General features: G+C 40.7%; 1 protein-coding gene and 2 long non-coding RNA genes across 5 annotated transcripts; 1 reads left to right on the plus strand and 2 right to left on the minus strand.

Annotated features, from left to right (window-relative positions):
- The first annotated feature begins 165 nt into the window (after positions 1 to 165).
- hsf1 (heat shock transcription factor 1) lies at positions 166 to 13864 on the plus strand. Of its 3 annotated transcripts, XM_072369814.1 has the most exons (15): positions 166 to 588; positions 4938 to 5046; positions 5214 to 5350; positions 6074 to 6198; positions 6860 to 6935; positions 8579 to 8640; positions 8846 to 8924; positions 9274 to 9383; positions 9468 to 9670; positions 9784 to 9946; positions 10369 to 10440; positions 11294 to 11399; positions 11485 to 11538; positions 11713 to 11755; positions 11843 to 13864. In XM_072369814.1, exons 1-15 carry the CDS (start codon positions 466 to 468, stop codon positions 12028 to 12030), a joined length of 1650 nt encoding a protein of 549 aa, XP_072225915.1. In that variant the 5' UTR covers positions 166 to 465; the 3' UTR covers positions 12031 to 13864. The 3 variants fall into 3 exon arrangements, with proteins under 3 accessions (XP_072225915.1, XP_072225916.1, XP_072225917.1); XM_072369815.1 differs by lacking the exon at positions 10369 to 10440; XM_072369816.1 differs by lacking the exon at positions 166 to 588 and having other exon boundaries at positions 4956 to 5046; positions 5170 to 5350.
- Positions 13865 to 14058: 194 nt separating this feature from the next.
- On the minus strand, positions 14059 to 16086 carry LOC140275469 (uncharacterized). Its single transcript, XR_011908404.1, has 6 exons — positions 16017 to 16086; positions 15856 to 15924; positions 15730 to 15765; positions 15579 to 15614; positions 14929 to 14973; positions 14059 to 14354 (listed from the first exon to the last, which is right to left on the minus strand). It is a non-coding gene; the product is annotated as an uncharacterized lncRNA (long non-coding RNA).
- Positions 16087 to 16287: 201 nt separating this feature from the next.
- On the minus strand, positions 16288 to 17807 carry LOC140274812 (uncharacterized). The gene is made up of 5 exons (XR_011908372.1): positions 17772 to 17807; positions 17507 to 17533; positions 17315 to 17353; positions 16928 to 16993; positions 16288 to 16329 (listed from the first exon to the last, which is right to left on the minus strand). It is a non-coding gene; the product is annotated as an uncharacterized lncRNA (long non-coding RNA).
- Positions 17808 to 21856: the final 4049 nt, after the last annotated feature.

Genomic DNA, 21856 nt, shown 5'->3' on the forward strand with positions numbered 1-21856 from the left:
TGTATATGGTATTGTCACCGTCATATTATTCCGTCATATTTCTAATTCTCGGGTGTATATAAATATATTTTAAAACTCTTAGATGCTTTCGCTAAAAAAAATCTGGATAACGGACCACGACGTCACAACTCGACCAAACGTTCTCATTACGTATTGTGACGTTATCAGAGTGCGACAGCCAGCTAGCTACGCAGTTGTGTGTTTTATCGGATTTGTAGGAATTTTCCACGACGGAGTTTATTTAGAATAAGCTTGGATAAATCATCTGCCAACCAGAAGAGACCACCTAAATCGAGGACTAGAGCTGAGACTTTTACAATCTCCATCAAACCACTGTCGATCTTAGTGTTGCAGTTTATCTGTTTTTCGTCTTTGAGGATGGGGTTAACAGTAGGCTAACTGTTAGCGTCGTTAGCTCAGATTAGCTGCAGAAGTCCAGTGTGCGTTTTGTTTTTCGTCGTTGCGATGGAGTATCCTGGAGGTGGAGGTGGGGTGGTGCTGAGCGGCGGTAACGTCCCGGCCTTCCTAACAAAACTGTGGACCCTGGTTGAGGACCCTGAGACCGACCCGCTCATCTGCTGGAGCCCGGTACTCGAGTTATTCTTGTTAAGATGAGCTAATGGCTAACGGTTCGCAGGCGGAGTCCTTCAGAGAGGAGTTTATTCAAACAAACAGTCAGGACTTTAAATAACAGATATGAGTTTCTCCAGTATGTATATGGTTTTGAAGCAGGTAGCGGTTAGGTTCGGCAGAAAGAACCCAATTATTTAATAATCTATAAAATAATGAGATAGACTCTGGATTCAGACATCAGCGGTCCTCGGACAGTTACTCGTATGAAACAACCTATTTATGTCCGACCAAGTGAAACCAGTCAGATCTTCAGGTTCAGCTGTTTTTCAGCTGTTAGTGTCAGTCAAGGTGACCATCTGAACTAATTAACTGACTGTTAACAGACTGAGGTGCTTACAGGTTGGCCTAGTTGTTTCTAATAATACTTCACAACTGACGAATTGAAACAGTCTGAATGGCTGTCAGTTCTGTTTCCTCCTCCAGATTATACCACCGTAAGACGTTTACACATTTACATCAGCTGTCTTACAACTAAGCCCACGCTATATGTTGAAAAATGGTCATTGTAGTTTTATTATCTAGCAGTCAGGCACTTCTAGTTTGAATAGACAAAGCATAAGTATAATAATTAGAGCCACAGTCCACTTAGAGAAGGCTCTGCTTCTGCGTTGTAACCAGCATGCACAGGTGCAGAAGTAAAATGCAACCCTCATCAATAATACCTTAGAGTAGCACCATATATCTTAGTATTTGTTTGTATATTGCAATTCACATTGCAGAATTCAAAAATCATTTTGTATATAACATGTTTTCCTAATGTCCTGCAGCTCTACTTAGAATTACTTACCACTTCAAACTGCTCATGAAACACTACAGAGTTAAAGCTAGAGCCCAACTATATATTAGTCAGTCAACATTCTTGACAGAGAAAGGCTAAATCGGTGACTAAGGAATCTTAGAAATGTTGTTATCTCATAGTTCTTCCAGTAGAGCAGCTTCATGTAGATATTTTACATTTCGTTCATCACTGTTTGTACATGTAGTGTCATGTTTGTGTTTATGCATTTAGCAGACGCTTTTATCCAAAGCGACTTACAAATGAAGATATAACAAGCTATATAAAAAGCTAACAATAAACTACATAGAAGGAACCCACTAGTCTGTCAGAGGTGACAGAGTAGAGATAGAGTGCAGGCATAGAGGGAAGTGCAGAAAGATAAAAGTGCAAAGATGGAGGGGGTAGGGAAGTGCAGGGTAAGTGCTAGGATAAGAGATGCTCTCTGAAGAGCTGGGTTTTCAAGAGTTTCTTGAAGATAGACAGGGATGCCCCTGTTCTGGTAGCGCTCGGTAGGTCATTCCACCTTTGTGGGACGACACATGAAAAGAGTTTGGATTGTCTTAGGCATGATGTAGGCACTGCTAGACGACAATCCTGCAACGAACGAAGGGACCGAGTTGTGACATAAGCCTTTGCAAGAGCATTCAAGTATATGGGAGCCGTTCCATTGAGCACTTTGTAGGCTAACATCAGTGACTTGAATTTGATGCGGGCAGCTAAGGGTAGCCAGTGGAGTTCAGTGAACAGAGGGGTGACGTGTGTTCTTTTAGCCTGATCGATGACCAGACGCGCCGTCGCGTTCTGGACCATCTGCAGAGGTTTCATAGTACAGGCTGGGAGACCAGTTAGGAGAGCATTGCAGTAGTCAAGGCGGGAGATGACCATGGCCTGCACCAGGAGTTGGGTGGCATGTTGGGTTAGGTGTGGTCTGATCTTTCTTATGTTTAGCAATGCAAAGCAGCATGAACAAGCAACCGAGGTAATGTGATCTTTGAAGGTTAGTTCGTCATCAATCATGACACCCAAGTTTCTAGCAACCTTTGATGGAGCAAGAGATAGGGATTCAGTTTAGATGCAGATGCTGTGGTGTATGGTTGGTTTGGCTGGGAAGACAAGCAGTTCAGGTTTTGGGAGGTTAAGTTGGAGGTGGTGGGCTTTCATCCATGTTGATATGTCGGAGAGACCGTCTGAGATTCGTGCTGAGACCGTGTGGTTGTCAGGTGGGAATGACAGATAGAGCTGGGTATCATCAGCATAATGTCATACACATTGCCGAGTACACTTGTGGGGAGTCAGGCAATCATTTTTCATTATTTTTGCTTATTAGTTTGTAAAATACACTGCTGCAAAGTTGATGAGGATTGATACAAATAATGATGATGATAACAATAATTTTCACTTCTCAGTATAAGGGACACCTTTGATTAAAATGAGTTGCTCCATAGAGGGGCTGGGCAGGAGGTACCTAAAAGTATATCACATTATTAAAAGGTATTTTTGTCTTACAGTTTAAAGATGTTCTGTTCAAAACAGCTTGGTTTACATACTACTATTCTCTGAGCAACAGGTAGCCAGTGCAGAGACCTGAGCACTGGACTAGTGTGGCCATATTTCCTGGTTCTAGTTAGGAGTCGAGCAGCAGCATTCTGGATGTACTGCAGCTGTCTTACAGTCCGTTTAGAGAGCCCAGTGAGCAGGCCGTTACAGTAGTCTAATGCGCTGGAGACAAATGCATGGATTAGTCTTTCTAAGTCTGGTTTAGACACTATTCCTTTGATTCTGGCAATGTTTTTTAGATGGTAAAAAGCTCCTGATGTTATTGATTTAATGTGGCTGTTAAAGTTCAGGTCTGAGTCTAATATTACCCCTAGATTTCTAACTTAATTATTAATTTTTAGAGAGTCTCAAGGTGACTGATAACATTTTCTCTTTGTTTCTGTGGGCCACAGACAATGATTTCAGTTTTGTCTGAGTTTAGCTGGAGAAAATTGTTTTGCATCAACACACTGATCTGTTCAATGCAGTGACACAATGTATCTACAGGCCCGTGTTCTCCTGCCGTCAATAGATCTGAGTGTCATCTGCATAGTTGTGGTAGGACACATTATAGCTGCTTATTAGCTGGCCTAATGGGAGCATGTATAAATTAAACAATAGGGGTCCTAGGATGGAGCCCTGGGGAACCTCACAGGTCATAGCTATTTGGTCTGAGACACGGTTACCAATTTCAACAAAATACATCCTGTCCTCGAGATAGGACTTGGACCAGTTTAAAGCACTACCAGAGATTCCCACCCAGTTTTCCAACCTCAACTGTGTCAAAGGCAGCACTCAGGTCCAGTAGAACTAAGACTGAGACTTTGCCTGCGTCTGTGTTCAGGCGGATATCGTTTGTATCGTTGATCAGAGCTGTCTCAGTGCTATGGTGGGGCCTAAAGCCTGATTGTAAAGGATCAAAAGCATTGTTAGACAGTAGAAAGTCAGAAAGCTGTTGGTATACAACTTTTTCTAGGACTTTGCCGAAGAAACAGGGGCAGAGTGTCAACATAACTCGTATCAACCTGGTCTTTATTTCCACTTCTGAGCTGCTATTCTAGAACAGTTATTCTAGAAAACAAGCTCATCTGCACATTGATGACTGATTATAAGTAATTGTTCATATTTCATCTGCATATTTTCCCTCACTTTCCTAAACCGGTATCTCACAACTAGATTATGTTTATGCATTTTGGCAGATGATTTTGCGACTAACAATAAGCTACATAGAAGGAAAACCACTAGTCAGACTCTGCCAGAGGTCTGTCAGGACACTCCTATTCTGGTAGCGCTTGGGAGGTCATTCCACCATCGTGGAACGACACATGGAAGAGAGATCACCCACAAAGCACAAATTCCAGTGGCTTAAATAAATTTGCGAATTTTGCGAATGACTTCAACATACCTTTAAAAGTGTCTGAAACAAAAAGCTGCACTCTTTCACTCTGACCATCCTCACCATCTTACTTCAGTGTTTTGATGAAATTGAGCCAGATCATATCCAACTGTACAGAACTGACTGCTGGAGAAATCAGGTCCAAAACTAAAACAGTCCAGTTGACTTCAGATCAGTGTGGTCATTATGCAGTTCCACATCATCTGGGTGTAAACTGATCTGCAGCCAGCTGCAGCTCCGCTTTCACCCCACCACACTCAAGTGGTTAAACCAGGACACACTTGTTGTGGTCTACATGTAGACAAACTAAGTTTATCTGAAGATTACAGCCTTAAAAATACAGATGTCTGTCTTTTATTTGGCCTGACCTGTCTTTAGCTGACCATTCTTTTGATAACTTTAGAGATCAAGACCAAATCTGTGTTGACGTTTACTGCAACAAATGGCAAACACGAGCATCAAATATTTACATACCAGTGTCTTTTTTTTGTCTGAAAAATTGTTAATTGAATTATGAAAAAACGGCTTATTGATTTATGTTGGTGAGAAAATTGTTTATTGGAGCAATCTATGTTAATTTCTCTCTTGTATCAGAGTGGAACCAGCTTCCATGTGTTTGATCAGGGCCGGTTCTCTAAAGAGGTTCTGCCAAAGTTCTTCAAGCACAACAACATGGCCAGCTTCATCCGACAGCTCAACATGTGTGAGTATCAGCATTTTTTTACTTCTACCAGTAATTGATCGATGTCAACCGTGGCAGACCAGTCACTGCCATCATAGTAAAGACGTTACTCAGAACAAGTGATGATGGTTTATTGAAATGCAGAAGCTGACTGACGGTGATGATATTCTGTACACGTCGGTGTTCAGATGGTTTCCGTAAGGTGGTGCATATTGAGCAGGGCGGTTTGGTGAAACCAGAGAGAGACGACACGGAGTTCCAGCACCCGTTCTTCATCAGAGGACAAGAACACCTGTTGGAGAACATCAAACGCAAAGTCACCAACGTACGTACCTGCACCGTAACCTCACACGTTTGACCTGACGCCGGAATTGTACGACTGGCTCCACTTTTGGTGTATATTTTCATATTATTATTTATTCATATTATTTATATGCATATAAGTGACGTCCCGGGTCCCATTGACAGTGTATTTTCCTCTGGATTCCGCTCAGGAAACGAGAGCAGTTTAACGTTACATGCACTGACACACGCATGAAATTGATGAGAAACCCTAACGTGATGATGTTGGTACACAATGTAAAATCACGTTACTGTGCACCACCTCACCTAATGTTACTGTAATTACTGTGTTTTCATGTCTCCATTAATATGGCCCTTCACAATCCACTTCTTCTTCATCACTTCATTTACATATAAGTGTTGCAATTCAAAAATGAGGGGGGGGGTCCAAAGTTAACAGTAGAACAAATATTAGTTCACAATAGAGAGGCTTCTGGTGTTTTTAGTTTGGTTAAGCATTTTGTATTCCAATGTGAAAGAGCTGTAAAAAAAAAATCCTATACTTTGCAAGTAATTCCAGGCCTCCGAGTTTCCTTCATGCTTTTTGTACTTTTTTGCCAGTATGGTTGTGAAATGGGTCTTAAATTGTATTCATTATGGTCTTAAAGTCTTAAATTTGACTTGTTGAAACCTGCAGAGACCCTGATTTAATCAGTTTGTCCGTAGTCTCCACGGTAACGGTCTCTTTGCCATATGACTTGTGCAGGTGTCGTCAGTTCGTCAGGAAGAGGTGAAGATCTCTACAGATGAAGTGAACAAGATCCTGACCGACGTCCAGCAGATGAAGGGAAAACAGGAAACCATCGACTCCAGAATCCTCACCATGAAACAGTAAGAATACCGAGGCAGAATACACAAAAATTTATTATTTTTCTTACATGCAAATTGAAATTTCTTGGAAAAGAAGACTGTGAGTTGAGCAGGACTTCTTCTAGTTTTATTCTGTTGGCTCATAACTTTGTGACAGTGAGAGATCACTGATAGGTGATCTCCTTTCTCTGAACGTACGGGCGAAACGCCTCGCTCAAGACAACAGAGAAAACTTGTTATTCTGCAGAAACAACCACCTCGTTCTTAAGGTTGTCCCACAACTTGAGGTCTGTTCAGGTGACATTGGCGGCTGTCTATGTTGGATTATGAAGGAGTGAACTTCATGGCTAAATCTGATGCCAGGGTTCTTTGGTATGGTCGGCAGGACTGGGTGCTGTAGTGTTGACATGCTTAGCATCAGCACTATCCTGCTGATATCTTCTGTTACTATGTCAACAAAGGCTGGATTGGCACTTGTAGAGATTCAAACCAAGGAGATAGTGACACATAATCTTGCCTTGCAAGCCATCTCGTGTTTATGCGTAGAGGACACGAGACTTGCATATAAAGGAAGACCCCACAGGGCTCTGAATATCTCTGTTCTTGTGCATAAAGATGGTTTGTCTTTAATGTACAGTTTTGTGGCTGGCTTCAGGTCCCCTCCTGTGTTTCTGTGTTTCAGTGAGAATGAGGCTCTATGGAGGGAGGTGGCCAGTCTGAGACAGAAACACGCTCAGCAACAGAAAGTGGTCAACAAGGTGAGAACATATCCACACCTTCCCTCAGTCAGTCAGAGCACTGCCATTGAGATTGCTCAGTAGGACGGTGATTTTTCAATGTCAGTTGTCAATTTTCACAACTTGCTCTTATTTACTGTAAATGTGGGTGCTATGAATAAGTGCAGCTTTGTGTTGCACGTAATGGCTTTGGAAGACCTCTCCAATGACACTTTGTTTGGTACTAGATTGTCTCATAGGCTTCTACAAGTTACCTGTCTATACGTTTGTGCCCTGATTGGTGCCCAGTTTTTTGTTTTGTTTTGTTATTTTATAATCTTACTTGTTCTACAGGTTTCTTTTGCTTTGAACCTACAGAGCTGATCTCTTAATACTTATTTAATTCAGCAGTGTGTGTTTTATTTGTGATCACAGAACTGAGGTCACCAAATTAAATGGATATCCTTTTTGTCTACCCACCACTTACCCACACTGCCACTGTATCAGTTTTATATTTAGTAAACCTGTGCTTCTTCTTTTTTCTTGCTTTCACTATCATTCCTCTTTTCTTGTGGTGCTAACGGGGTCTTACAAAGTAAATGACAAATTAGGGGAGTGTCTGCATCCATTCACAATAAGATTTGAGATTTATAAAAGAGTTTTATTGATAAACACAGTCTTATATTGGCAAAAAAGAATGCACTTGAACATTTCTGCCTTTGTGTGTACTGACAGCTTTATTAATACATCTACATTCAATGTTATGCCCCTAGAAGTACAGGAAACCAGGTGTGAGCTGATGCTCTGGTTCCATGGAAAAAAAAAAAAAAGGCCGGCCAGTAACATGATAATAAATAATTAAACGGGATTACAAGCTAAATAAAATACCGTGAAAATACGTGAAGGTGTTTGTGCAGATAAGCTACAGCTTGTTCAGTTCAGTGACAACAGCAGGAACAAAGCTTCCTCAAGTTTCCTTAAACAGTACAGATGCTCGGGAGTCTTTTTTACACACAGCTGTGGAGATGTAAATAATATTGATGAGACAGGAGATGGAGGTGAGTTGAGCGTTTACTCTCCACAAATTATATATCTCAGCACACTCATAACTCAGAAACTCTCGTTGTTGCTAGGCAACATCTAAACTACATAGAATCCGGAACCAGGCATATCCCATAAGCCCTTGCTGTTAAAGGTACAAGCCCTCTGGTGAATGTCTCTCCTAAATTCCTTATTTTGGGTCACGACACAGCTTCACAGTTTGCTTCAAGATTAAGTTGAGTGTCCATAATGGTCCCCAGATATTTAAAAGTCTTCACTAACTCAATAATCAGACCTTTCATCAAAGTTTTTCTGAGAGTCAAAGCACATATCTTTAGTTATTAATGCACCGGTTGTACACCTATACAGATGCATAAAGAAGTGGCATCAGAGGATGCTTTTAAAGGGAGCATTGATGAGTCTCTGTGATGTGTATGCAGAGTTGTATTCTATATAAAGCATCCACATGCATGTCCCCTCCCTCTGTTTATTTTTCTATATTGATCAGAGCTGAATGCGATGCCAGGAAGGGGATCTGCTATCAGCCTGTACGAAGCCTTTTAGCACATAGTCAGGACGAAGCTAACCTCTTGCCGTCACCTTAGCTGCCATCTGAACTAATAATAAACTCTCTCTCTTTGCAGTTGATCCAATTTCTGGTGTCTCTCGTCCAGACCAACAGGATCATGGGAGTCAAGCGAAAGATGCAAGTTGACCAAACTTTAACAACCAATGTTTAATTAAGTGCAGATTGGGCAAAAATGTGGAGATTTTCTCATTTTAAGATCTTATTTTAAATCTTTATCTTATTTTTGCAAAATGTGGTGTTCTGCTTCCCTCCTTTCTGAGGTCCACATAGAAAGTTAATGTTAATTTGTCAATTAATGCATTACTTTTTTCTTCTTCTGCAGTCCTCTGATGCTCAATGACTCTAATTCTGCCCACTCCATGCCCAAGTACAACCGGCCCTTCTCATTGGAGCACTTGCAGGTAACTTATGTTGTCCTTTTGATTCAGGATTTAGATTTTATTGCAGATTGAGGTCCGTAGGGGACGCTGCACCGGACACAAGGTAGCGGCAGAAAACCGTACAGGTAACTGCAGACCGAGCAGTTGGGTGCATTCAGAGTACAGACCAATGTCTCCGCTTGTTTTTATTCATTGATGCTGCTTGGCCTCTTATCAGCTGTTAAAAAGAAGACTTTTTTAAAAACTGAGCACACCTCTTTGGGTGTTTGTCTTACTTAGGATGTTTAAAACAACAGGCCACAATGTGTTTGGTCATCATGCTTATTGACTGGTCAGTGAGTCCCTTTTAACATCTGTCTTGTCTCCTCAGGCTGCAGCCAATCTCTTCTCTGACAGCCCGGTGAATTCTGGACCAATCATCTCTGACATCACAGATGTGGCCACCTCCACTCCAGATGAAGAAGGCAGTGAATGGACTGGGTGAGCAGCAATAAGATCGCTGTCCTTTAGTTGGTAAATGATTCATCAGTCGGAATTCTCTAATTGTGCCCGATTTACCTGCAGAGAGAGCCAGTCGATTGATATCAAAGAGGAACCATCAAGTCCTGATGTGGAGGTGTGTCCTGTTTTCGAGGTAGAGCCTACAAGTGTGGACACCCTTCTGTCCCCGACCACCTTGATCGACTCCTTCCTTCAGGACGAGATACAGCCAACACCAGTCGCCACCACCACCACCACCACCGCTACCACCGCTACCACCCCAGCAGGTATTTAATATATTTTGAGCTTATAGTTAAATTTTTAGTCAGAGCTGTGTTGATTGCCAATAAAAAAAAAAAAAACTTTCTATCAGTTTAACATCTTTCTATATCCTCTATAGCCAGCTCTATTGTGATGAGTCCTGCCTCGACTGAGTCCCTCCCATCCGACCTGACCAGTCAATCAACTTCCCCCGTTGCCATCCCAAACTCTGCCTCTGCCCTCAGCCCTGCAAGTCCCACAACACCTCAACAGAAATGTCAGACCGTCGCCTGTATTGACAGGTAAAGACTGTGTGGCAGAAGCATGTGCTGCTTAATCGTCCTGCTTATCGACAACCTAAAATTGAGATTTTTTTCCTCAAAATTGCTTCGCAACACTGCCAACAAATGCCTCAGAACTGCCTAAACAACAGCAACTATCCAATAGCTGTCCTCTACCTGCCAATCAACTACCCAGCAACCACTCTGTACTTAGTCAGCTACTGCCCTGACGGCTGTCAAATGTAGTCTTGCCCTTTTTGCATCTCCCATGTCTGATTGTGCACCTCTTACCCCAATGCACTGCTGCACATACGTATACTGTGTCATAGAGTAGTTACTATGCAATTAAATATTACAAGGGTTCAGTATTTGTTGCATTTCGTTTCAGATGATAATTCTGTTAAAGGCACTTTTGTCATTAAAACCCTATGTGCTTCCCTCAGATTCCTCCTCCCTCCCTCTGCAGGTGGACTCCCACCTGAAGTTTGGCGCATCATATCAACACAACCTGACAAGTGAATCTTCGAATAATTGTTGTAGACTGTATCTAAAAGATAGACGTATCCTCTCGGTGTAAAAGATTAAACCTGTGCTTTAAACCTTCATTATTTCCGTTTACAGTCGTCTGGTTATTCAACGTAATGCGATTATACAGAGATAAAGGAGAAATATTAGCCAACTAGTAATATATATTGTTATTATTATTTTTTTACCTCCACAAGTTTATGGACTTAGTTGAACATTTCTAATCTTTTTTCTAAGTTTCTAAGTTATTTAGACTATAAGCAGGATACGGTGCGGCACAAAACAAAAAAAGCAACAGTTGAAATGCTGAACTTCGAGGCTTCAAAACCTGAGAGACATTACTGTGGCTACGTCATTTTTTACATATAGTCTATAATAATTCTAGATATTTCTAAAAGGAATCTGTTAATTTCTCTGGTGCCATTCTATATTTTTCTTCTTGTCGTCATGTGACAAGACCAGACCAACACTGGTTTGGTTTTTGACAAGTACTGTATGTCTGTTTGATACCTGATCAAAATGTAGATTAATCTCTTACTGAAACTGGTCCCCAGTAGCTTCACTCGTTTTTCCTATCCTAATGATGTGTCACTAAAAACTGCAATCACCAGAGTATCATGAAATGACATGACGAGATCTGCAGTGATCTGCACCTTTAGCTCAGAGTTCAGAGTGTTTGGGAGTGTTTTACAAATTCCCCTTTTGGGGAGAGATGGGCAACAATGTCCTGAGAGACACTGTTGGTTTGGGTCCACGTGGACAAAAGAAAAATGTAGAATAACACCAGGCTGATGATGTCAACTCACAGATATCTCTTTCCCCCGTTTGTTTTCTGTGTCTCAGGTCTGAACTTTATGATCATGTTGATTGTATTGACAACGGCTTAGAAAACCTGCAGAACATTTTGAACTCGCAAATGTTCACCTTTGACACATCTCCGCTCATGGAGGTCAGTCTGACTGCATCTCATTAATATCATCTATCAATTATTATCATTATGTCTACCTTGATATTAACTCTTTGTGTGTGTTTAGTTTTTCAGTTCGTCCAATCCTTCCGGAGACTTTGACCTTGATAGTTTAGACACAGTGAGTTTAATAGTACATTCCTATTTTGTGCATTCTTTTCCTGATTCTTATCCAAATAACAGCGGTTATTTTGCAGAGTGACCGTGTTCATTTAGGCGTGAGTACAAATGAAGCATAAGATGTGTTTGTCTCGTTGATGTCACACCTGTCTGACGGATGAAACTTTCTTTTCAGCTTCTGTCTGACGAAGCTCCGAAAGAAAGTGAAGGCAGTGCAGGTAGCTCACATTCAGCTTCATTTGGATAATGCAGGAACCCCAAACCTTGCTGCCATGGTCACATGTTGCTTTCAATGATTGGTGCAGGGAAGCAGTTGGTGCAGTACACAGCCACACCTGTCCAAATGCCTGAAGCAGTCAGCCTGGGGGAGGATGGAGCCGACCTGCCGTCCCTCCTGGACTTGGAGACGCAGCCTTTTTTCAGTTCTGACACGGCCTCTGATGACCCTGAGAATGACCTGCTGAGCCAGACCCAACTTGACTCTAACCTCTGACATCTGCAGGAATGTGACGACCTCTCAGTAACCATAGCAACAGGACACTCTGAGCGCTGACTCGGCAGCAATAGATGATGACGAAATCAGTTCAAATCAATCATTAGGTCAAAGGTCATGTTTTAATTATGCAGATATTATTGATCAATATTAATACATTTCTATACTTGTTTTCATTTAGTCTTTATTTAGATTTTGTTTCTTCTTCTCGCTGCTTAAATCAAATCCTTTGTGGTTTGCTGTTTAAAAAAAAAAAAAAAAAGAGAAAAAAACTAAACTCAGAGAACCAGGGTCACATGTGCACCTGCTGGTCTTTTCAGGGACAGATCTGAGGTCAGTCAGTATGGATGATGTCATAGTTCAGGAGAGCCAGGATCATGTGACCCAGGTGCTCTCTCTGCTTTGCATGTTGAAGTCAAATTTTATGGTTGTATTTGTTTTCATGTGTAGAATTTCAATATAACAAAAAGAATCTAAATATTTTTGGAAGACTTTATTACAAAGTGTTTATCGTCCTCTTGTCGTCTCTGTTACCACGGAAACCGCAGACAGAGAAGAGACCCGTTGATACGGCCTGTTTTTCTTTTTCCATGTATTGGGGTCGGTCTTGTTCAGGCAAACCATGTTGATATGTTTCCACTACAGCTACTCCGCAGCTTTAGCCAGACTCCAGGCGATAGACCTAGTTTCTGCTGTGGCACATCTGAGCTCTTCCAAAATGCAGATGACCCAACATTCAGCACTGCACCCTGCAAGCCTGTGTGACACCGATGGAACTGCAGCTCTGTTAACGTACGCTCCACTCAGACAGCGCACCACGGCTCCGCTCCACTTCATCACTCGCAACGAAAAGCCCTGCTTGATCAGTGTTCATTCTGATCAATTGGATTCTGTGTCAGATAGGTGGGACTGATCTACATCGGTTACATAGCGTTTCCAGCCGTTTATATTTATTCACGTAAACGTAATCTTAGTTCAGTGAGTTTTCATTTCTTAACCGAGCACTGACATCGGGTCTTCTCTATGTAATGTTAGAAGCTTCAAGTGGTACAGATATCAGATCAGTGTGTCTGAAACCAGAGCAGGTTTGTGGCGTAAATCACTTCAGGACATCGGCTGTGCACCAAGAAGACAGTTCATATGTTCTTGGTCTGTGGCGCGGATGTAAAGAACTTAAACTTAAAACCTGCTCAGAAAAATTAAGTTATTGCAGAAACTTCCATCTTTAGCTCCTGGAAAATGAAAAAGAACTCTGAGCTTGAGTTTTTGTTTACCTGGTAACCACACGATTAGATTTGGAGAAGAGGGATTGTTGAGGTGAAGAGTCAAAGAGCAGTGTTTCCGGACAAGCTTAAGTCTTTTACACTTGTAGATTACAGTCAAGCGTCGGAGTGCATTTACAGTAATGTTTCCTTGAATTAATGCGAGCAGCACCTCTAACCTGTTTCACATTTTTACTTTTCATCTTGGAATAGAAAATCATTCTTCTAAATGTTGCTACAAGTTTTGACAAAGCAATGAATTTAATCCTCAGAGACCTGATGTCCTGAAGTCAGTTTATTGGTCACGTTTGTCAGCTGTTGTACAAACAAGAATCTGCCTGCAGTGTAAAAGCCGCTGTGATTAATATATTGACTTTTGTTTGAAGTAGCTTTTAATTCAAACAAATTATTCAAGTATAAGCCATCTATTTAATCTACCTGAGCTTGCCTGACAGCTCTCTACATGTCAAGGAGAGGAGGATTGTGGTAAACCAAGATGGGGTCAGAGGTTGGAATGTTTTCACAGTATTCTGATTGCAAAACTTTTGGTTCAATAAAATATTTCAAACACATCTGAACATGAACGTTTAATTCAGATCCATGTTAATCATATTCATCTGATTCATAATGATGAAAGTCACCGATCGGCTGACCTGTACGATTCACCTCGAACAGAAGACAACAAATCAGTTTGATGTTCAAAATAGACAAAAAAAACCCATTTATTGTAGAAGTTCAAAACCACATTTTACAATGATGTCACCTGTATGATGTCATCAAAACAGAATCACCAAATGGTCGAGATTCAGCTGAAACTTTTATTTAGTTCCCCCTCTCAGTGATTCTCTAAAACAAAATAAACGTCTATAAACAATATTTTTAAATACTTAAAAACAGTCGTGACCGTTGCCATTTTATGGGCGGAGCCTTTAACTAATGGGAGGGGTCAGAATTCCTAGGCCATGCTGATTGGTCAGTACACTGTAATTGGAAGCGCAGGAATCGCACTCGCGGCTTGATGTGGAAGTCAGCAGGTATCCTCCGCTTCCAGATTCTCTGCACCTGAGAGACAAAACAAAGCTTTAATCCACATAACTCTTATTGTGGTTAGAGTGTCTGTTTTCATCATAATCACTAAAAGGTTTATGAGCCCTAATCACTAAAGTACAATAGTGCATATTTGGATTTTTGGCTTTTGGCCACACAAAATGTTTGATCATGACTTTAGAAAATAACTGACAGATGAATGAAGGCTGAAAACAACGCAGGGGTCAAAAGTAGCAAACTACACAACAATATGTCAAGTCCTTGCTGTCATGTTGTCTGACACCTGTAGCAGTTTTGAATGCAGATTTAAATAAAGTTTTAGAAGAATATCAGGAAAAAAATTAGAATATAAATTTCCCTGATGAGTGACTGTAAAGGCTGTTGGAGCAGACCAAAAATAAGACATCTGATTGAACTGTGATGAGCTGACTCAAGACATCTAGTTGAATATTTGTCTGTATGTATAAGTTAGAGAACCATCCATCATTAGAGAATAAATCATAAAGTGGATGGGATGGAGCAGAGTGTTGCAGACCAAAGCGGGTCAGATTAGAAGAGAGGTCAAAGGTCAGAGCGAGCTGTTACCAACCTTCAGGACCCTGACCGGAAGGGTTGTACTGTTCAGTGACTGAACCTGCGGAGGACAAGCAGAACCAAGAAAAGAGAAAGAACAAGCCTTCAGCACCTGATCTCAGGTCAGACACAAACAACAACATTTCAAATGATGTCTTATTAGTTTATTCTTTAATCGGAAGTCTGGATCCCAAACTAGTAAGAGTCCTTAGGCTGTGACTTACAGGATTTTATGGTCCCGTTTATTTGTCCTTTTTGGTAAGCTGCTTTGTATTCTGCCTTTAGGCCCGTTTGTAAACTACTTATTTCACATTTGTTCCAAACTTGTTTTAGGCTGGTTTAAGATTGGTTTGCAAGCTAACTTTAAGTGTTGTTACTGACTTACTTTGAACTAGTTTGCAGACTGGTTTCATATTACTTTTAAACTGGTTTGTAAAGGGATTTCATACCCTTTACAAGCAGGTGGATTATTTTGATCTGCAGAATTGTTTCAGACTTCTTTTAAAGTTGTTTTCAGACTCTATTGAGTCTTTGTGTGTGTGTTAACTTTTTACTTCTTTTTACCGGTGTTTAGAAAAGCTTTTGCCTTGTTTTGAAATCTTATGGACTGTTTCAGGCTGGTCTTCGATAAGACCTTCTCATGATGTGAAAAAATGTAAAACTTACCAGCAATCTGTGTGTGATCTGTCACGGCTGGATGACCTGGAAACAAACACACTTGTGAAAAGACACACACAAACATTTCTCCAGCAGAAGAACTGACGCCTGCACACTAGACCCCACCAACTCTTCTTCTTTGGAAACAATTAGAACTTACTGGAGTCAAAAGGAGTTCCTGTTGGATCTGCTGGAACTATAAAAAAAATAGATTTTATTAACAGGTCTGACCTTTAACCCCTCACTTCTCTGCTAATCCATCAGCAGCCATATAGGTGCCATATACCTGTGCCTGTCCCTGTGGAGTCTACTGCTGTTACGGTAACCAGGTCTGTGTGGGAGGGAACACCTGAAACTTAATCAACCAATACAGCAGAGGGAGGGTTAGACAGAATTATCTATCAGACAGGCAGGTGTATTAGACAGACAGGTGTGTGTCGGCTATACCTGGGCTCAGCGTGTGTGTGACACCGTCTACAGACTCTGTGTGAAGAATGACGGGTGATGTCTCTGTAATACATCACCACGTGACATCAGGTGAATCAAACCAAACTCCAATACTGTATGAAACGTCATAGCAACGTGTGTTACCTGTGACGTCGCGGCCAAGCGCAAGACCTGAAGCTGGATCCAATCAGAACACAGAGACAGTTTGATCAGTGAGTTTAACCAGCAGTTCATCTATCTGTTGGTGTATAGATCTGTTGGTCCATCTCACCTGTGAGGTCGATGTGAAGACTGGTCACTGACTCTGCTCCACCTGGTGACATCATCACTGTTATTATACGACAACCAAGTTATTTCACATCTAATTTAATGTCCTGAGTCCAGGACAGGGATCTCACAGCAGGTGATGTCTGACATACCCACTTCATGTTTTGCATGCAAGCGTATTCTGCTGCAAATGAAGAACTTATATATTAGATACCTATATGTCAAACACCATAATATTAAATGTAAGCAGGCACCAGGAATAAACACTAAACTAAACAGCTCCAAGTTATAAAAGGTTTGGAGAGGCCGTTCTGCATAAACTGAAGGCTGCTTTAGTAACTTAAAGTGTTTATATATTAAGAGAAGGTCCAGACTCGGGTGCATTTGATTTCAAGTGTATATCTAAAGATGTTAAAAGTGACTGTGCTCCATTAGCAAGACATCTAGAGACACATCCTTGTCTCAGCTAAGCGTCTGATTACAGAATAAGGTTGTTCTTAACCTGTTTGTTTAGCTTTTTCGGCCCTAGAGGTTATTCATATGAGTTTATTCTTAATGAAGCTACAGAAATTCAAAGTTTCTCATCCTCATTTAGTGTTAATGACATAAACAGCAGTCACTTAGTGTTGATGCAGCAGCTGTACCTGTGAGATCAGTCTGCAGGCTCTGAGTGTGAAGATCACTGTGGGAAACCAGTGTGTCCGTCACTGCTGCATAAAAACAACCAGCAGGGTCAAACTGCAGAGACTGCTCTGATATAACAGTGTTGAAACGTGAACACTGGACAACATGAATGAAACTGTAACCAATGATAACCGAGAAGTCACACGTACAACAAAACCTTAGCACATTGCAGCGTTTTAGTAAAAATGCTGAAAATTACAAAGCGGTTTCAGCCTGAATAAAGCTGATACGTGGAGTTGTAGAACCCTATTTACCAATAAAATTGGGACGATTTGTTTCTGTTTCGGGTTTCTGTTTAGATCTGTTCTGTTTTCAATGGAAGTAATTAAATGTAGAAGAAGAGGTACCTTCATTCAGGTCTGTCAATAGAGTCTGTCGTCCATTTCCTAAAGAACACAAACAAAAAACGTGAAGCCAAAAATAATGAATAAAATAGTCATAATTAGGAGCAGTTTATCGTAGATATCCATGAATATGTGGAATGAATGCAGGCAACGTGTAACTCAGGAACAAGAGAAAGAAAAAAATCAGAGTTTTACCATTAGTGTCAGGTGAATCGGCTCCATCTGCATGGACAAATTTAGCATTAACACAATAAAATGTTTGTAAGTGTTAATATGAGGATGTTTTAAAGTAAAGAGTTGATATGTTTTTGACAAATTAAACTTAGGACAAAGACATCATGCCTTTTGTAACTCCAAAACTCATAAAATGTCTTTAAAGAGTTCATGTCTAACCAGTTCAGGACAAAAACAGGAAGGTTTACTTCCTGCGTAGACATATCAGAGCAGGTGTGGAGCTTACCTGTCTGCTCCCTGTGAGCCGCACTGTGTGATGATGATGATGATGATGAGGATGATGAGGCTGCTGCATCAGATGAAGAGAAACAGATATTTAATTTGAAAAATGGACAGGTGAGCTTCAAAGAAAAGGTCCTCCTCGAGTTTAACAAGGAAAGTCTTTATTTTGCCAACCTGCAGAGTAGGAGGGGTCTGAGACAGAGCTGGACAGTGATTGGTCAGGTCCTGAACTCAGTGAGGTGCCATCTGGTCCTGATTGGTCAATGTTGATGGCAGCGTGATGAGAAAGATCTTTGACACCAGGAGGCAAGAAAGAAGGAGAGAAAAGCAGGCAATTTACTTGATGATTTTGTGGAAGTTATTAAAAAAGATGACTGACACCTGTGGGGTGCAGTTTCAGTACCTGCTGGTGAGTCCAGAATGTTCTGTTCTGCAGATGGAGCTGCTGTCCCACCTGAACTGGCCACTGAAACACAGCCAGACCGATTAGTAACACAGCCAATCAATAATATAGCCGATCAGTGAAGAAGATTAAGATGATTCAGAGAAGAAACATTCCATTGCTAAATGATCTAACTAAGAGGAGAAAAAGATGATGTGGTAGAGGTCATACCTGTGGAGCCCAGGTGAGGGGGTGGGGTCATGTGACCTGAATAAAAGCCAAAACAAAAAAATGGTTTCAGAGATTAATCACCTGTAAATGCTCTTTGAGGATATAGATCTGTAACATTAAAGGTATTTTATACCACCTGATTCCACCTGCTAATGCAAAATGTTGCTTTAAACCTCGTAAAAAAGTCTGAGATCAAACCTGGAATGTTGACGTGACTGTCTGTACTGAAAGGATCAACCAATCCACCACCTGAAAACACAACAAAAACTAGTGAACATCACATGTCAGTCATTAACATGATACTTTATCAAAAGCTATGAGGTCTCTATATAGGAAAATGCAGGTGATTATTAAGTTTGTGCTTTTTAATGCAGCCACAGTTCTTATATATTGAAGAAAAGTGAGTCAAATATTACCTGAATGAAAATACAACTTGAACTTCATTGATTTTCATTTCTCATATTCTTTGGTTTGTGAGTTGCTGCTTTCTTTATAACCCAAATATCTTTCTTGGGATTCAAATCCAAGACTAAGATGGCCTCTTTAGGACCATCCAGGAAGGACTCTTGAACTTGGTTTTGTTAAACAAAGATACTTATTTGGGATCATTGTCCTGATAAAAGTCTGATGAACTAACATGTCCACTTTCGTCTCATCGTTCCATCAAACAGACTCCAGACCTTTGACATAATCTGCAAGAGTGTCCTGAAAATCTTTTTTAAACCTGCTATCTTTTAGGTTCAGTACATACTCTTTTCTCTGACCTTCCTGAGCTTTTTGACTAAGTTTCAAAAACATCATGACTGAGTTCCACATGAACTGATATTATTACATACAGCACGATAACCAAGTTAATGCCAAAAATGCAAAAATGCTCCACCGGTGTGGTTGAGAGACAAACTTAAATAAACTGGTACTGGGATGAGCGTGTAATCTGGAGCCCTCTGATTAATATCATAAAAAGTAACCAGCTTAAACTATCCCTCTGCTGTTGGTTAAACTTACCCATAAAGCCAAGCAGGAAGTCGTGACTGGATGGATCAATGATTCCTGTGGACGCAGAACAACAATGAGTTGCAGATGAATGCAAACATGAAAATCACCAAGAGGCCTTTTCTTTAAATATGTGAAATAATTTTCTGTTTGTTTTGTGATCAGCTGGAGGACTAATGTTGATTTCATCCTCCTCCTCCCTCAGTGGACCAGCAGTTCACACTTGAATGGAGTTTGTCCACCTAATCTGTGCTTTTCAGACTCCAAAAGACTGTATTTGTTGAAATCCAGTATGTATCTGTAATAAACATAGCCTGAAGGCACAGTGGACCTGTGGAGAATGGCTTAGTCATCTCAGGACCCAATTTCTGACCTCTTCTTTTGATTTGATCCTCTTGGTTCATGAGAGTGGGACCAAATTCAGTGGTCACAATTGGATTCAGTTCCCCCTAGTATGAGATTTTTTTCACAGCTGTTTAGATCATGAAAATTGATTACTTTTTCTGTATTAATCACAGATAATAATTTATTATGTGCTGTGCTGTGTCTACAGTTATCTTAAGGGAGATAAAATGGTAAAAATACAATCTGTCATCTGGTATCTATCAACTAGACATAAATGGCCGACAGAGTAAAATTAAATTAAATTGTTATGGGAGCCATTGTCCACCACCATCATCATATGCACCATCTCTGTGTTGGGATAAAGGTTTTGTTGAGCCAGCTCATGCAAAATAAGCCTGGCAGTGATTAACTTGCTTTGTAGCACATCATTCTGGATACTCACCTGTATAATCAAGGTGCGAAACCTCGCCCCCGAATGATCCCAAAACATCTAAAAGGGACATAGAGAGAGGCAGGTAAACACACACAAATACATGCAGAAAGAGTTGAATAAGGATCTAGATAAAAAACTGGTGAAAAATATGCAATTTGTAACCTTTTATTCTTTAAATTCATATGTGTGTCACATTCTGTGAAACAGAGGAAGTGGCCGTTATTGTTCCCTTTTTATTCCCCTCAGATTGGGACGTTGTATCTTGCCTACTTTGCTTTCTTGCTTCAGCTCTGAAACCATTCAAACCATGATATTTGACAGTATAAATAACTATTTTCTTCCACTGACAAGCTATGATAATGTCGAAACGCTCAGTAGGATTTGGTCATTGTTGTGGCCGGGCTGCCATTTATCGGCATTATAAACTGATGAAAGTGCATTGTTTCAGAGCAATGTTTTCACTGATATGGGTTTGACAGTGGGCTGCACGGTGGTGGTTAGCACCACACCACTGATTAGCGTTACCTCACAGCAAGAGGGTTCCTGGTTCAAATCCCGGAGTGTGGTGTTAGCATGTTCTCTCTAAGTATGTGTGGATTCTCTCCAGGTACTCCACCCAAAAACATGCATCTGTAAATTGACCCCAGAAGTGAATATGAACGTGTATGGTTGTTTGTCTCTCTGTGCCCATATTGGACTTTAAGGAGAGGTTGGATGAGATTCCTTCAACTTTCTGTGATGTGAAATTCAACTGTGGGAGCCAATACAACAGATTTTTTTTTCCTTTTGGAAACTTGGAAATTCCAACTTTTAAGTTTAAATGGAGCAAACCTTTTGCCTGTTCCATCTGTCAGCCCCCTCCTGTAGCCCCGACTGGAACTACTTACCTGTCTGACTGTCGGCTCCAACCCCTCCCCCTCCTCCATTCAACAGCTTCTGTCCATTACCTAAACAAACAATAACCAATAATCAATTCTGATACTGAAGATGTAAATCAGCATGTTTTTTCATACAGTTTTAGCTCAAAATCTCCAAATCTGCAGTGTATTTATTTCTTCACACAGTGCATTAATAAAGTTGATCTCAGCTGTATTGACTGTAATTTAAAGATATTCACCATTTGACTCTGAGTCGACTCCATCAGAACCTGCAGACACAAATAAGGGTTTTAAATCTGACATGCAGCAGTCATTCATTCACTGGCTTATTCAACCTTTCCACATGGGAATCTGCTGGATCAACCAAATGAGTGACTGAATAAGCTTTAGTGAATCGCTGCTTTACACACTGTTATGAAAAACAGGCCATAACCAAAGTCCAACTAATTTCGCTCAATGATATTTGAACTGATTGCTGAGAAAGCTAATATGGTTGAAAGCCTCAAGAAAATTAGCTTTCTGTGAAAAACATTTTTTACTACTCAGACAATCAACCTACAGTGATCATAGCATATGGCTTGCAGCTGTCCATATTTGTTAGTTTGAGGTAGGATCGAAAAAAAAGAGGTATGTGATCAACGATCATCTGCGGTTTCTGAGATACTGACTACAAAAACAGAACTTAGGAAAAGGTCCTGCAGTCAGAAAAACACATGGTGTAAGACCACAGGATAAATGTGGGGAACAAAGGGACATATTTACAGTATGATGCAGTGGCAGTGATATAAATTGTACACACAAGCAGCACATATGCACAACACAAAAAA

Source organism: Leuresthes tenuis, unplaced genomic scaffold (assembly GCF_036924035.1).
Source record: "Leuresthes tenuis unplaced genomic scaffold, fLeuTen1.0.hap1 SCAF_18, whole genome shotgun sequence".
Taxonomy (NCBI): domain Eukaryota; kingdom Metazoa; phylum Chordata; class Actinopteri; order Atheriniformes; family Atherinopsidae; genus Leuresthes; species Leuresthes tenuis.

Bases quoted from the DNA above. Each gene is read 5' to 3' on its own strand.
- hsf1 (XM_072369814.1), top strand. From the start codon at position 466: ATGGAGTATCCTGGAGGTGGAGGTGGGGTGGTGCTGAGCGGCGGTAAC. The intron at 9,671-9,783 runs GTATTTAATATA...TATCCTCTATAG, and splicing joins CACCGCTACCACCCCAGCAG to CCAGCTCTATTGTGATGAGT. The intron at 10,441-11,293 runs GTGAATCTTCGA...TCTGTGTCTCAG, and splicing joins ATATCAACACAACCTGACAA to GTCTGAACTTTATGATCATG.